Below are 17,158 nucleotides of genomic sequence, written 5' to 3' on the forward strand. Positions count from 1 at the left end.
CATGTGTAGTGTTTTCTCTGTTCCTCATAGTCCCAGACCTTTGACCTGTTAAATGTCACTGACCAATGATCAGTGAGCTGAGTAAACATCAGGGAGGGGTGCTGATAATGTCATCAATAGGCCAAATTCAGAAAGAGAAAAGAATTCAGAAGGGATGTGAGATTCTAAAAAATAATAATTAAAGGCACAACTGCCAACTCTTTTGATAATAGAAAATAGAGATGGGGAGCTTTTAGAGATGCTATTGTGGTTCCCCAAACTCTCAAAAAAGCTAAAAGTTTAGAACAAAGGTTAGCAACTTTTTCAGGCTCTGGATACCAACCCATGAGACTAACCTTGTTTTTAAAAATGGACTGAAAAATATCTGGTGTCAGGATTTCAGAAGCCTTGTCCCAAATCTCATGCAATTTACCAATCTTGCAAAATTTCAATATTTTGAAAATTATTATTTTGAATTGCTGCTAAATTCTGGGATGCCATCTGGGACTGTTGTGGGCATTTTTGCTTTTCTTAATGTGTACTTAAGAAAGATGTGTATTGAGGCAATGCAGTGTTTGGATTCAAAAATAGAAAGGTGTCTCAGAGCAGGCTGGGATGCTCATGTAGCTGCTTTTGTCAGTCATTAAAGCAGCTGCTTCCAAAGTAACTGCAGGGAGGGAAAGGGGTGTAAATGACAACGCCTGCGTGACAACCTCATAATGCAACTGTCATGTTCCTCGTTTCAATGTTCTGAAAACATCGTAACGTTTCGCATGTCACTTTCCTGATCCGTGTTTGCTGGGTGGAGATTTCCAGTCGTGCCGGGCTGTAATCTCCATACTGTACTGTGGAATGTATGTTTGGGTTATTGACTCTGTTCAAGGTTACTTTCTCAGGCCGATGTGGGTGACAGTTGCTAACACCTGGGAGGGGGTGGTTGCTAAGCGGGAGCAAGGGCAGAACCGGGTTTGATGCGAGGGTTTTTAGTTTGTATTTGGCGCGCTTTTGCTCATTCTCAGCTTTCTTTGTATTTGCACACTATTCTTTCAATAAATCAGTTATCCTTAAGCACCTGCTTGTGAGACTGAGTTTATCAGAATAGGCAACCATTACAGCAACTTATAAACCTGAATTAGTCAACCACCATCTATAATGGTGGCCTTTGCATGATGTCCTCATCATGCATTGGCCATTATTTGGCATCATCCCAGTTTGCAGCAGATGCTGCTGCTGCATCTTTTCCTTGGATCACATAGCTGCCCTGCACAATAGTTGCACAATCCTGGGAATAGATGTGTTTGACTTCAGGATTTTGTCAGCACCTGATCATTCGAGCATTCACACAATCACAGTCAGGAGGCTGGGATTCCTTTAACTGTTTTAATGAAGTGTAATGAATGGTACAGAAGGCAAGCTGCGAATAAAGATTTCCTGCTCAAACCTAACTTAAAAACTACATTCCCTTAGTTAGTCCCCTTTCCCATGAAACCATGTCACCCCCCTCCCATCCAGATGGTATTCCTGGCATATCTCAACCCCATGTCCTTGATGTCCTCCATAGCCATAATAAACCACTTCACACTCCAACTTCACACCCCCTCCCATCTGGCAACACGGATTCCATTCCTTGGAGAAGGAAATGATGGTAGATGCTCCGATAAGGGTTTTTGTAAAACTTTTGATCGGGGGGATCTGACATTCCGCCCCGCCCAAGAAAGACTAAAAAACAATCAGATATCACATAAAATTAAGCAATGAGGTTAGTAAGGAGAGGGCTTAGAAGGATGCTTTGCATGAAACCTTTTGGTTAAAATAGGAGCATTAACATGACATGCATTAACCCACTCAGGATCTGGAAAATGCTTCCATTGAATCAAGTACTGTAAAGATTTGCGATAAAAACGAGAGTCCAGAATGTCTTTAACTTCAAAATGCTGATGGCCATCAACCATGATGGGTGGAGGGGTTGCTGCAGGCTGGTGCCACTTGGAATGTTCCGGTGCAGGTTTAACCAAGCTGCAATGAAAAACAGGGTGAAGCCTTTTGAGGGTGGGGGGTAATTGTAATTGAACAGTCACAGGATTAATAATTTTTGTGATGGGGAAAGGTCCAACAAACTTAGGGGCAAGCTTCTTTGAGGGTTGTTGGGAGCTTAAAAATTTGGTAGAGAGATAAACAAGATCACCCACTTTAAATTTCCACTCTGGGCACCTGTGACAGTCAGCAAACTTTTTCTGAGTTTCATGGGTGTGATCTAACACCTGGCAGATGACCGGCCAATTAGTGGCAATCTGTGCAGCCCAGTCAGCTACTGAGGAGTCAGGCAAGGATTGCAATTGAAGTATTGGAATGAAGTCCTGGCCATAAACAATATGAAAAGGGGAAAACCCAGTGCTTTGGTGAACTGCATTATTATAAGCAACCTCAGCGAAAGGAAGGAGGTCCACCCAATCGTCCTGTTGGAAGCTAATGTAACAGCATAAGAATTGCTCTAGAGTAAACTGAGCCCATTCAGTTGCTCCATCCGTCTGCGGGTGGCTCGATGAGCTGAGGGATTGCTGGACACCAATTAATTTCAAAAATGCCCGCCAAAATTTGGAAGTAAATTGGATGCCTCTATCGGAAATTACACGCATGGGACACCCATGAATTTTATAGATATGCATGAGAAATAGCTTGGCTAATTGCTGAGCAGTTGGGATTTTAGCGCAAGGTATAAAATGAGCCTGCTTGGAAAACAAATCAATTACAGTCCAAATAACAGTCTTGTTTTTACTCTCAGGTTAATCCACAATAAAATCTATGGTGATTTCTTTCCATGGAGCCTTGGGGGAGGCTACAGGTTGTAAAAGTCCTTGCGGTTTCCCCCCCTTTCTCTTCGCTTGGGCACAGATGTGACAAGGTGTGACATAGGACTGTACATCAGCACGAAGTGAGGGCCACCCAAATTGGCGCCTCACCAAGTGAAGAGTTTTTGTGAAGGCAAAATGACCTGCAGATTTAATGTCATGGGAACGGTGCAAAATTGTCTGGCGAAGAGACTCCGGCAGGTAGATTTTGCCCTTACAATACCAGATGTTGTCAATTTCAGTTAATTGGGCTTTGTTACATTGTAGCCAGGGATCATTAGGGAGTGCCTGAAGCAGTTCCTCTTTTAGGTCAGCCTGCACTTTCACTTTCCCGGCTACTGCTTGTTTGCGCGATTCGCAAGCCATTCCAAGCTGCTTCTGAGAGGGAAGTGTGTCTACAATTTGAGTTTGGGCAGTGTGATACTGCGGGAGGCGAGAAAGCGCATCAGCAAGAAAATTCCTCTTGCCAGGAAGGCAATTTAGGGTAAAATTAAAACGGCTAAAAAATTGAGCCCAACGAATTTGTTTGCCATTCAATTTCCTGGGGGTTTGTAAAGCTTGGAGGTCTTTGTGATCAGTCCAAACCTCAAAGGGATAACGAGCGCCTTCTGGCAAATGCCTCCAGTGTGTGAAAGAGGTGTTCCAAAGCCTCTTTTTGTCCTGGAAGCCGATGCATTACACAGCCCTCGCCTATATTGGAGATGGAAGGAAGAAGCTGTAATTGAGAGAGCTTCTGCCCATTGGGGGTCATACATGCAAAAGCACAATGTTCATAGAAAAGGGGTGGGGTCTGTGTTGGGATTCCATGATGCTGCTTTCATCAGTTGGACACCTTCACCCCCATCCCACTGAATTCTTTGCATCCAACTGAGTTCTTTGCTGGAAGGACTAAGGGTGGTTGACATAACAAAATCCACAACAGAGCAGAGGGTGCGTATAACAAAATAGCCAAAGCCTGTAAAGACAGTCTCAGGTTAAATCAGACTCACCATGCAATAAGCCTAAGGCTGATGAAGAACCAACATTAGGTGAGCTTTGCAAAAGTTCCTTTGAAAATATTACAAAAAGGGGCTGGTTTACAAAGCAAGAAAAAAAGAAGAGTTTCACCAAAGCAGCATTGACTGAGAAAAGACTGAACCCGGTAGCTCCTATTTTTCCTCCCTCTGCTGTCCTACAAAGGGAGTTACATTCAGCCAGGTGCAAGGAGAACAAACTCACATGAGATGAAAATGTAGAAGAAAATTCCAGTGTTTAAATCAGACCCATCTTGCAATAAGAGGTGAGAAACCCTTCACCATAGGTGACAAATGCCTTTCTTAGCATCCTTTAGCTTCAAAGCAACAATAAAAGCTTAGCGTACTATAAAATAGTAGTAAACTGGGCAAAAGAGGGCCCTTTCTGAGCTGGGAAGAAATAGCAGTTGACCAAGAAGACCTAAAAACTCAATAAGGGAGCATCCTAGCACGCTCTTATCACAACAGGTCCTACCAATGAAGAAATCAGATGAACAAACCTTGTTCTAATGTCAGTCATTTAAAAATACAGAAATCTCACTTACTTTCCTATCTTCCCCCTCGGTGCTAAGTAACTGCCTAGGTAATTACCATCTGAACTGTAGTGCGCATGTATTAATTTTTTTTTTAAGTATGTAAGCTATATATACTCCTGAAACTTTTACCCTGGGCTCTTGGCCTCCAGAGATTTTAGGGTCTTGTGATTCCCTGTAGCAATAAATATAACATTTGTCTGGCTCCTCTCCAGTTATTCTGGTAAGTCCTTTGTGTGCTGTTAGTGCCACAGGAGCTATTCACCTTAAATGAGTTCAGATTCCTGGGATCAGAGCATACATCCAAATGTTTACAGAGCTTCTTCTCTCTGAACCATTGTTAACAATCACTGAGAATTCTTGGAGAGCAGATTAGGAGCCTAAGGAAATCTGGAGACAGGTAAATATCATCCCTGTCTTTCAAAGACGCCAAACAGAGAATCAGGGGAGCTACCTAGTGATAAGACCTACATCGATCATGGGCAAAGTTCTACACTACCTTGTTGAGCAGTCCTTCCTGATGTCAGCATTTTTATAAGTGACATGGATTGAAGGGATGCTTATCAAAACTTTTGAGGGACAGTAGGTAAGAGTTGGGGTAGAACCTGTTCATGACTCAAGCACAGACCCCAAACCACACACTGTCCCTGTTAAACAGGGCAAATCTCTATCACCTGGTTTCTGTCCTGGACAATCACCATCTCATCTCTGTTTACCTGTGGAGAATGCTGGATTAAACATTTGTTAGTGTGAATTGCCGAAACACTCTTTCTTCAACATTCGTTTCTTTCTTGTTCAGCAAGACCCCCAGATAACAAGGAGGTTGTGGGCAGGCCAAGGTGATCCAAAGCTCAGCAGCAGAGCAGGTAATTTGCTTGCAAATATCCGAAGTTCAATCCCCAGCTTCTCCCATTAGAAGGGTTGGTTACTAAGAGGTGACGGGAAATGATCTCTGCTTGAGACTTTGGAATCCCATCATTCCCATAAGGAGATCTTAGTGGGCTTGTTGGACATAACACTTGATCTACAGTGGCTGTTTGCACATTGCCAAAGGGGCTGATCAAAGAATGTTTTGCATATGCCGATGTAAATATAGAAATGTCAATTCAGAATTAATGGCTGGTGTTTAACTAGAAATATTTCACCATAGTGAGGAAGAGAATGATCAGTAAACTTGTCCTCAGTCATTCTGATGCTAGTTGTGGATGGGAAACACCAAGGTCCTAAAAGGAACACCAAGGTCTTTCTCCTCAAACTTTCCTTCTAACACAGGAAAAGGGTAGTACCTACACAGCTCAGCACCCCAATTAGAATCAGCTCACCTTGCACATTCATCCTGAGAAGAACTGAGAACCCTAACCCTACTAGCGGTGAAAGGAGGCTCAGAGACTCCTCTTTACTGTGACAGCCTCCATGTTTTGGATCCTTTCTGTGACATCTCCCATCTTGCTTGCCTTTTGCAAAGCTCTTAAGACCATACCAGTTTGACAAGTGTTTTGTGCAGACTGTGGATGTTGGGTGCCTTATAATTATTATGTTTTCTGTTGGTTTATAGTTGTGCAGAGATGATGTTGTAAGTCTCTTTGAGTCACTCTGGTGAGGCCAGAATCTTTGGGAGAAATAATATTTCATTACTGACTACACCAGCTAAACTTTACGTTTCACCCAAGTCAGATGCTAATGGGGTCAAACTTCACTCAGTCAATCGTACTTGGGGAATACCTGATCCCAGTCAACTGGCCTATTTTACATACCTATTCCTCCAGGAAAGAGAGCTAAAAAGTGCTGAAAAAGCAAGTATCTCCATTACAGAAATCACTACCAGAACAGAACATACCTCCCAAGCACTAATTGGGTAGGGACCCCAGGCCATGGCTATTGCTCTTGCGTAGCCAATGGAAAGGAGATGGTGATGTCATTTAGCCTTCCCAGTACTGTCCTAGTGCAAGATTTCATGGGATATTAGGCATGAGTAACAGACTCAGTTTTAAAAAGGAAGATGGAAACTAATACAAATTAATATAAAGTAAGAAGAAGAAGAAAAGAAAAAGAAAGAATCAGAAAGAAAGCTAAAAGTGCAAGAAAGGGGGAAAAGGGGAAAGGACAATAGAAAAGGGAAAGAATACAAAGAAGTCACTTCCAATCTTCTTTACAGCAGTTATAAGTACATTTATAAATGTACCCCTTACTCTAAGGTTACAATGGGACTCTCTTCTTTCTGTAATCTATTCGGTCTAATCATCAAAACCATAAATCATACATTCACTTTTTTCTGCTCTAGGCAGAAAGTCCAGAAGCAGATTCCAGTCAATAATAAACGTAGATACTGCTGTCAACTGCAATTTTTGACCAGTTACTATACAACAGTGTCAACTGTGTCAGTCACTCTTTTTAACAAAACTAAATTCTACAGGATTTCCTGCCATTCTGGGTGGCCCTAAAGAAGCTGCTGAACTTGAAATCCCATCAGCCCAGCCAATGTGGTCCATGGTGAGGGGTGCTGGCAGTTGTAAGTCAGCTCATTTGGTGACCCTCAGACTACCCACCCTTGCTTTATTGACTTTTTATTTATATTTCAAATTTTGTCACCACCCATCTCACTCAAAGAGCGACTGGGGGGGGCGGGGTTACAATAAAACTGGAATAAATAAAGATTAAAATACAATAAAAACAATATTCTTAAATAAAAATATAAATATAAAATCCAAGATAGAGATGTTAAAAAGTTCTTCAGTTAAATTGATTTAATTAATGGGAGCCTCTTCAAGGTGCTAACCACCCCCAGGATTGATTTCCCCTCCTCATGCCCCAAGTGAGATGGCAGAGCCAGGTCTTTACCTGGTAGAGTAATGAAAGGACGTGGGGGGGAATTAACCCAACACCAACCATCTGAACTCACATTGAAAAGACTTTTCCATAATACCACGAACCAACAGTTGCTTTTATTAATTTTTAGAGGCATTTCCTTGGGACTGCTTTGCTCAAAGAAAACTTAAATTGAAGAATTACAGAGCTGGAAGGGATCCTAAAGGCTTCCTAGAGGACCCATGTTAACCAACTTCCTAAACCCCAGCTCTATTCTCATTTTTCAAATATTGAAAAAGATTGCAGTAAAGGGGTTGAGGCGGACCAAGACAATATCTTGTGGATCGGTATCTGGGTGCAGGCATTAAGCCAGTTCTGAATGAGATTGTCTGCATCAGAAGGACAGAATACCCTTTAGGACTCTGCATAATGCAAAAACTATTCAGAAGACATGCTTCCTAATACACAGGAACACAACATAGTGCCTTTTTAAAGCAGCCAGATCTTTTTTTATGGTTTCGCATGAGTCTGAAAGAAGATGCAGCTGCTTTGATGAACTGACTCCTTAAAATAGCCACATTCTTTTTTCAGGTTTTCATGGATTCATCCTAGGCATATTCTATATTTCCATGGCAATTCCATGGCACTGCGGGGTGGTCCTGGCAATTACTAAGTTTATGGCTCAGAGAAGAAGAGCCACTGTGGACTCTGCTCAGCTGTTTTTCTTGCATAGATAGAAAACTGTTTGCAGCTGCCCTCCTACAGATAAGTTCTTTGCTCTTTTTCAAATTCTTTGCTGTGGAGAGGTTAAGAGTTCACGAGGGTGAGTCACATGCATTCTTCAGCTAGCCTGCAAAAGAAAATGTATAAAAGGCAGGTAAAGCCAAAGGGATGCATGCATGTCAGTGTTCTGCTTCATAGACAATTCTTGCCAATGCTGCCGAGTTTCTAAAATGTAAATGTAGAAGTATACTATATTTTTAGTTTGGGTTGATTTCTTGACCTTAGTTCTCCATGTACATCTTTTGTGGCCTGTTGATGTTGAGCTTCAGTGAGGTTGGTGAACTTGATAAACGGGACCTCCTTGCTGATGCTTGCATTTATGGAACCTGTTTCTAGCTGACTTAGGCTTAGCTGCTCTGAGGGTGCTGCTATTTTCTCTCGAGTCTTTCCATAAGAATGAGCATGGCTCATGTGCCTGCTTTTTTTTCGCTGCTGCTGTGTAGCCATTTTGTGAATCTAATGCCACACCTCTTATACTTACCTTTGGGAAGGGGAGGGGCATGGTCCTACAAGGTGATTTATAAAGGTGCATGAGAATCTGGAGGATTACTTTCCCAAAGACCAAACCCTCCACCCAGTCTGTGCTGAGATTTTAAACTAGGCTGGGACTCAGGATGACCGGTGGACTAAACAAAATCCATTTTAAAATTATTTTCAAATTCCTTCAGTCAGGTGCAGTTCACTCTGCTCTCACCAGCCACACCTTTCCTCTAGCCCACCTTCCTACCTATAACAAACATTTTGCTCAAAGCACTGTAGCATAAAAGCAATTTATTGTAGAAACTGAAATGTTTGAATAATTATATTACAGTACAAAGAAAGTGATGGAGTGAAGGATTCAGATAGGGGGGAAATTGCTTTGCATTTCCTGGCGAGGAGAAGAGACCTTTTGCAGCCATTTAGGAATCTGGTCACCGTCTGGGCAACTTCTGTGGTCACTGCCTATACGCTGTAAGGCAGAGCAGAAACAGAGGAGAGGGTTAGTGGAAACAGACATCAAGTGGAAATTTGTGCAAATTCTTTGCTGTTTCTTCTTTCCAACATTCAGCACCATTCCTGGTGCTATTTCCAACATTTCAAATGAGCTAGTTGGGTCTCACTTGGAAGGTATTCATAATCAAGAATCTAGGCTATGGGGCCTCTCTCCCAGCCTAGACCCCTGAGGGCCATCACTAAAACTGGGGGGCGGGGGTGGATGGAGTGATGCCCAGACCACTTTACACTCACGTTGTAAAGCTAACAGCTTAGAATTCCACCCCAGGAAAAATCCCTCAAGGACCCTTCTCCATGCAGCACTCACTGTCTTTCACAACCATTCCCAGGCCAAAAGAATGACTAAGGAAAGAGCTGGAGGATGAACTTTGAGGATTTTCCTGTGCAGGAATGCTGAGAGAAAACTACCTACACGCACTTCCATAGCCCCATTCTCAGGCTTCGGGAGATGCTGCTGTGCCTGGATATCAGATTGTTGAGAGATCCTACCTTCCTCCCTTTTTTTTAAATAACCAAAACCTTTTGGTTGCTGAAGAAAAAGTTCAAAACTGAAGTTTTGCTGAGCTAGAACTTTTCCTCTTTCTTATTCACCTAGTCACCTAACAGCCCCTCTGAACACACTCACAATCTGCTAAGCTTGGTTATGTTTTCTTGGCTTACCATGGTGTGTATATGCAGTCTTTGGGGTTAGTTTATGGTTCCACGTATTATGCAAACCCAGTCCATGGGTTAATTCCATAATCAGCTTAAGTATGCTATGTGAATGTAACCATTGACTGATTAACTGAATGACTGAAGATTTCTGAGAGCTTAAAATAGTCCTCTGGAGCACCTTTGCACAATTCATTCTTTGACTTTACTTCCTTGCAGCTAAGAGTGGGAATTCTGGTGCATCTCCTTGTGAGGATAAATCAGATCACTGGTAACTCTCCAGGCTAAGATATGTAAATTATCACTAGAGAATAGTTGTTCTTCTGCAACTGTGATGGTATGTGGGAAAGACCTTGGGAGACTGGGCAAAGAGATGCTGCCAAGGGAACGGTCAGATAAGAGAGGGCATAGCCCGCAGCTGGATAGCGGGCAGGGCAAGAGGCTTAGAAGAGACCCTCCCTAGTTTCTCAGGCTGTAAAAGAGATGGGGTGGAGGATTGTACTTTCAGATTTGCAAGATTCTGTCAATGTAGCTTTACAATAAAGTAAAATTAGCTGATCTGGTTGTGATTCCTATCTGTTTTACCCCACGATGCCAACATTAATCTTGCAAGCCTGAAAGTCCAATTCTCCCGCCATTCTCCTTTACAGCCCGAGTAACTAGGGAGGGTCCCTTCTGTCCCTCTTGCCCCGCCCGCTATTCAGTTGCGGGCTATGCCGTCTCTTATCTGACTGTTCCCTTGGCAGCATCTCTCTGCCCTGTCTCCCAAGGTCTTTCCCACATACCATCACAGCATCAGTCACTATTCTGGGTTTGCCTCCTTCCAGGCACTGGCCACACAAACTACAGGTGTGCTCATCCACCTGCCACTGTCAAGTACCTTCTTTATTCTGGTGACAGCACACAGTCAAAAAGAGTCCCTGTTAAAGGCACCGGGCTTGGCTGTAGGAACCATAAACTGCATTTGGAGTGCTGCTGGCCAGATGACAGTGTGAACATATGTCAGGGTTGAGAGCAGAGCTGGGGTCAGGCTACAGTTCTCCCAACCCAACTCCCAAATAAGTTGAGAGGTCACCTCTCAGAACTCCTTAGCATAGACTCAGAGCTTAGCATTCTCTCCACTGCTCTGAATTCCTCGGCATAGCCATTTTGCTTAGAACTTTCTCCACTGACCAGGGCCACAACTGGGGGGGGGGGGCAAGTGGGGCATGTGCCCTGGGCGCTGTGCTGGTAGGGTGCCAAAATGAGCACTGGGGGGGTGCCAAAATGAGCGCTGGGGAGGGGCGCCAAAATGGGCACGGAATCCATGTTTGCCCCAGGTGACACAGACCCTAGTTGCAGGCCTGCCACAGACAGATGGTAGTTTTTGAAGTTTCAGATCAGGGTTTTCTCAGAGGCACCTGGAATCCCTGGAGATGGAACCTGGCAACGTGTATGCACTGAGCCATGGCCCTTCCCTCTTGACCAAGCCAAAAGAAAACAGGCAGAAGTGCAGACTGAAGCATCAAGAAATCTACCTTGCACTCTCTGACTGGTTGGCTTCCTGAGATTTAGATCTGAAAAGAATAAAATATACACATTTTCAAAATAATGTTTTGGGAAACATGTGGAACCTGAAGGCATTTCAGACCTGGCCCTGCTTACTTCTCCAGTCCACCCATTACAGAGTGCCTTCAGAAAGCCCAGGATGTGGTAATACAGTTCTCCCTGAACTAAGCCATTTTAAGTCTTTGTGGGGAGGGAGGCAAAACTTACTCCCTATGGAAAAAAATATTCTTTCCATTTACAAAAATATTATCAGTCAGGGAAGCTGTGGCATGGAGGGGGGACGGGTCAAAAAAGGCAAGATGGTGGAAGCAGCATTGTGAAACGAGCTCCATTGTTTTTGCACAAAAAAGCAGGCCTTGCATCACAATTCCACTTCCACCATCTTGTTGGTTCTTTTACACCACCCCCACCACCCCCCATGGCTGCCACTGCTGGGAAGATTATTTTCCCATTCAGTCATATCCAATAAGCAGGGGTGCACCAGACGACATGTTATTACAGAAGCTGAATCGCTAAACACACCTGTATCTGCCACTGTGTCACTCAGTTAAGAAATTGCACTGAATTTGCACTAAACCATAATTTAGTTTGAATGATGTGGACTTCAGCTGATGTGTAAACCCAGACACTGTGCTTGGTAAACCATAGTTTATGCAGTATAAACCGGCCCATTATGGTTTGTTCAGCCAATCATGGTTAGAATAAGGCATGGATTGGTACAGTGCGTGATCCCATAAACATGCTGAAGGGGTAGGTGAGAGGTCTTTAAAGCATTGGTAACATCTGTCAAAAGGGATATTTTGGACTACCAGGGTTCAGCTTGTACTACACCTTGCAGGTTGGGTGGAATCCTAAGAGATTTCTGTGGGCTAGAAAAAGCGGCCTGATTCCTGACCTATGCCTGAGTGGACAAAGGAGGAATTGAGATGATGAGAAGCAACTCATTAGACAGTTGTTTCCCAACTTTGGCCATTTCCAGATGTGTGGACTTCGAATCCCAGAATTCCACAGCCAGCCTGGCCGTTGGTGAGAATTCTAAGAGCTGAAGTCTACACACCTGGAAATGGCCATGGTTGGGAAGGTGAAAGGTGAAAGGTCCCCTCGGCAAGCACCGAGTCACATCTGACCCTTTGGGGGAACGCCGCTTTTGCAACGTTTTCTTGGCAGACTATAGAGCGGGGTGGTTTTCCATTGCCTTCCTCAGTCATCATTTTCCCCAGCAAGCTGGGTGCTCATTTCACTGACCTCGGAAGGATGGGAGGCTGAGTCGACCTAAGCCAGCTACCCGAGAATCCAGCTTCTGCTGGGATCGAACCCGGGTCATGGGAGAGTTTTCGGTTACAATACTGCCGCCTACCACTCTGTGCCACACAAGGCATTAAATAGTCTATGAGTGCTCCCCACATCAATCCATTCAGTTTGCAAAAGCCACACATTCTTCCTTTCTCATCTCCCCCCACCCTCCAAAGGCAGGATGCTGAGGATCAGGTTGCACTGTATTACCCTTCTGTGTCGTACTCTTCCTCCTCATCTTTTTCCTCCTCCACATTTGCATGTAATACAGCTTGTCTCACTTTTACGGCCAAGATGATGGAGCCAATCACAACAGGCAGGAAGAGAAAGAAGCCCACAAGAAGCCAGTTTCTCGCTGAAAATGTCTTGGGTTGATGATCGGGCAGGGCTAAACCGCAGCAAGGGAAGAACTACAATGTAAAGTTCTTCTAACAAAAATGTGCAACTTACCCCTAAACTTCATTGTTCCTTCAGGTAACCAAGTCTTATCTTAGCCACCTGAAAGGATAGATTGTATACACTGAACCAGAAGGAAATTAGCGAGCTATCTGCAGACCTTTCAATAGCAAATGTGATGCAACTTCAAATGGCTTTCCAAACCAAGATAAATGGTGATTAAGTGGCAACTACAGTTTGATATGAAAAGTAAAGAAAAACTCCTAATTTCACACTTAGCTCTATGGGATCTGTGATGGTAGTCACTGACCTGGGCATAGATCTTGCCACTTCAGTGAAAATATTGAGACAATGTCTTGAACTCTTGAATCAGGCAAAATCTATGCTCTGTATATGATTCTAATCAAAAGTGGAACTTCAGGTCTCGTAACTTTATGCTATCAATAGTTCTGTTTGCAGCCTACACCCCTCAAAAAACCTGAGGAAGGAAGGAAGGAAGGAAGGAAGGAAGGAAGGAAGGAAGGAAGGAAGGAAGGAAGGAAGGAAGGAAGGAAGGGGATTGCAAGGTGGAACAGCTCTTTTACAAGGGCTCTTTTACGATGTCTCTCAATTGCTTGGAGCTTTTTAAAACAGAAGTGACTAAGTGGAATACAAGAAAGGATTTTTTGAAAAATACAAATGCAAAGAAAGCAGGCAGCGTCATTTCGTCCCTCTGTCACAATATTAAAACTTGGGACTGTGTTGGGCAGCTGAATATCATGAAAAATTCAAGACAACAAAAGGAAGTCCTCCTCCACATAGTGCCTAATATTTTATGTTGGTGGTTGCTGTCCAATGGCAAAACTGGCTGGATGGTTTTAAAGTGGGTTTAGACACATTCATGGCAGAAGAGTTGTTCCGTGGCCATTGGGTAGCAATTGTACGTAATTTCTAAATTCAAAGTAGGATCCGTGGAATTGGAAAAACCATGAAACAGAATTATAGTCTCCGTGCTCAGACGTAGCGCTCCTAGGGACATCTGGATTCCAGAATAGGCTACGGCCCCGATGCAGAACTTCTTCTTCAACGCACTCCAGAGAGTTCTTCTGCTGTAAGGAGATAATCTCTTGATCGGCTGAATCATCAACCAACATCCTGTGCTATTCCTCTGCTTAGCTGAAAGGAACACAGCTTTAGGTTTACCTGCCTCTACTGCTGTGTTTTCGCAGTAAGAAAATACTCCCACTGTAAAAGGAGCAGAATAGTCTTCTTTTCAGATGAATGAAGTGGCCGGTAAATATGTGTGACAAAACTACTCCTCTGTCTGTGATGACGGTCATCTGCATTGTAGTCAGAGGAGTCAGTTGACATAATTTGATTCCCATATTTTTTTAATCCAAGCAGGGGACAGAGGGAGGGAGGGAGGGAGGGAAGAAGAAGGAAGGACAGAAGGGAGGGAGGGAGGGAGGGAGGGAGGGAGGGAAGAAGGACAGAAAAAGGAAGGACGGAAGGGAGGGAGGGTTTTTTTGTTAGCAAAATACATGTGGAGTCCTGGGTGCTCTCTGAGCCTTGTTGTTTTCTTGCAGACGTTTCATTGCCAGACTAGGCAACATCTTCAGTGCTTTCTGGAGCATTTGTAACTGGTCTGCTCTCAGCTGGTAACTGGCAAATACTAGCAGAAAACAAGCCTGATGGTCTGGCTGGATTTTCTTTTGCCAGCAAGTAAGGAAGAAGATGTGCATCTGAGCATGTGCACTACACTACACCGGCCTGCCCTGCCGCTGCACCACATGTAAAGGAGGGCCTTGCACATGGCCATCCCTGCAAGGCCAAGCTGGCTGCAACCTGCCCCGCTGTGCGGCAGACCCCGCCGTCTGTGACACAGGAGTCACGCACAAATTCTTTTTGTCAACCCGCCTGGTCTGAAAGGTCTGAAAAGGGAGGGAACAAACCACTTCGGAAGGTGCTGTCGACGCTTCCTCCCAGGCCTCCACGGTCGGCTCTTTGACAGTCAGGGGGAGCCCAGCCCATGTTGCAGTGGCACCTGCCTTTGTTGTTGCACTTCTGAGTTGTACCCAGGAAGGAGAAAGGAGCGGAGAAAGAAACAGTTACTTCCCTGATCCCAGCTCACTCTCCCCTCCACCCTTTCCCACCCACCCCCTTCCACAATTGGGAGCCCAGGGATCCAAACTCTTTTTGCACTGGGCGGCCCACGGGGACTTTGTGCCACGCTCACAAAATGGCTGCCAGTTTACCAGCACCACCACCCCTTCAAGCCTCCCAGCATAATCTCGGCTGGCTTCTGTTTTGCAGGGTTCAGTTCCTTTGCGGGGGGGCACATTTACAATGACAGCCCTTGGGGTGTGGCCCCCCAACGATTATCGCATTCTAAGAATGCCTCTGGGGTATACAGGTAGGCCTTGCTTAACGGCCACAACCAGGACCGTTAAACGAGGCCTACCTGTATACCCCAGGTAAATGAAGCAGCCATTAAGCGCATCCAACCCGATTTTATGACCATTTTTGTGGCAGTTTTTAAGCAAATCACCTCAGTCGTTAAGCAAACCACATGGTTGTTAAGCGAATCACATGGTTCCCCACTGATTTTGCTTGCCAGAAGCCAGCTGGAAAGGTCGAAAATGGCGGTCACATGACTGTGGGATGCTGCAACAGTCATAAATGCGAACCGGTTGCCAAGTGCCCGAATCGTAATCATGAGACCATGGGGATGCTGTGACCTTGTAAGTGTGAGGACCGGTCACAAGTTGAGTTTTAAGCACCGTCATAAGTCCAAACCATCGCTAAACAAATGGTCATTAAGCAAGGACTACCTGTGTGTGGGAAATATGCCTAAGGCTCCCTTACATCAAGCTTGTCTCCCCCATGTAAATTTTTAGCAGCACGTACGGAAATGATCCACCGTTGCCTCGCAGAATTTTTTTTTCAACTTCCCAACTAGCCTGCAGCCCCAGCCATCTCTCATCCAAGTCCTCCTCAACTGGACTTCGCTTAACGTGTTCAGTATCACCCAAAGTTAGCTAGGGGCTACGTGCCATTTTCCCATCTCATTTTTTTTTAATTATCTAGAGTAAATAAAATAAAATAAAGCTCCAAGAGGAGATGTAGCCTGATAGATACCAAGGGAGAATGGGAAATTAGAGTTTATTTAGTAAGGGATACCATGGGGGGAAATCTAAGTTGCCAGATATTTATCCCCAGGCTACCACACCAGCCAACCCCATGGCTGTTTTGATTTACCTGGCATGAAAATTAAAAATTAACTGCTACATCAGAATTCCAGTGCTGTGCCCTATCTTCATTTATTAAATTGATATCCTGCCTACATACATAATGCTCCCCCACACCCCATTTTACTCACAACAGCCCTATAAGATGGTTTGGGCTGAGAGAGAGTAACTTGCTCTGCATCACCCACCCTGCTGCCATGCCTAAGAGGCTTAGGGAGGCCCAGAACTCATAGTCTCCTGGTTTTGGGTCCGGCACCTGCAGCACTACACCAGACAGGTTCTCTACTTTGGGCATTGACAAAGTGGTACAGGCTTTGAGAGAAATTACATACCACTTACGTACCACTGAGAGAAATCCTGAGGGCGCCAAGCAAACAGAAAGATTCCTTTAGCACAGAACCTGACTCAGCCGATTTATCGCCACGCATTTCTGAAGAATGTCTGCAGAACTCAGAATGTTTCTTTTTCATCCCTCAGCCCCAGAAGTCGAAAACATACAGGAATAAAAAAATATACACGCAAGCATTTGCAGGTAGCAAATTAACGGCTTGGTGTGCAGCCATTATCACTTTTTTTTCCCATTTAATCCTCAACACCAGGAGAGGAACAGAGTCTTCCATCAGGACCATACTCAGGTTAAACCCTTCCCTCCCTAGCTGCCAGGTCAACAAAAATTGTCTCTTTGCTCAGTAGAAAAAATTATCTTGGCTCACAGCATAAACATCTGGTAGAGGTTGTAATAATGTCACAGGTATTGCACATGTCATCGTTGGGCAAATGATGTAATTGTTGGGTCCTTGCTGCTCTCTGATCTTGGGATTTTCCTTGCAGACATTCATTACTTCGGTAATATCATCAGTGGACTGATGTAGAGAAGGAAGGTTGGTTGGCTATTTATATACACTAACTTATAGCTGGTTCCCTTTTATCTAGATATTGGCCAAAGTATTGCCCTTTTGTTGAATTGTGCGTGCTCTTTTTGAATGGTTCATAAATGGAATTTATTTTGATTATTTTGGTCTGTCCATTGATAGCTAATTTGTGAGTGGGCCATGCGTTTAGGAATTCTGTTTTTAGAACAGCTTGGT

At 44.2% G+C, this 17,158-nt stretch overlaps 2 protein-coding genes across 2 annotated transcripts in view; both read right to left on the bottom strand.

Annotated features, from left to right (window-relative positions):
- The window catches only part of LOC134502748 (disintegrin and metalloproteinase domain-containing protein 9-like), a 658,699-nt gene that overhangs the window by 531,661 nt on the left and 109,880 nt on the right, over nucleotides 1-17,158 (bottom strand). The window lies entirely within an intron of this gene.
- LOC134502857 (disintegrin and metalloproteinase domain-containing protein 2-like) overlaps nucleotides 8,746-17,158 on the bottom strand; it is a 33,510-nt gene continuing 25,097 nt past the window's right edge. Inside the window, exons 16-19 of the mRNA XM_063311377.1 lie at nucleotides 14,740-14,886; nucleotides 12,658-12,857; nucleotides 11,124-11,162; nucleotides 8,746-8,911 (exon numbers count right to left, since the gene is read on the bottom strand). Coding sequence (XP_063167447.1) covers nucleotides 8,905-8,911; nucleotides 11,124-11,162; nucleotides 12,658-12,857; nucleotides 14,740-14,886 — 393 coding nt within the window. The 3' untranslated portion in view covers nucleotides 8,746-8,904. The remainder of the gene's footprint in view (nucleotides 8,912-11,123; nucleotides 11,163-12,657; nucleotides 12,858-14,739; nucleotides 14,887-17,158) is intronic.

This window comes from Candoia aspera, chromosome 9, assembly GCF_035149785.1.
Source record: "Candoia aspera isolate rCanAsp1 chromosome 9, rCanAsp1.hap2, whole genome shotgun sequence".
Lineage (NCBI taxonomy): Eukaryota > Metazoa > Chordata > Lepidosauria > Squamata > Boidae > Candoia > Candoia aspera.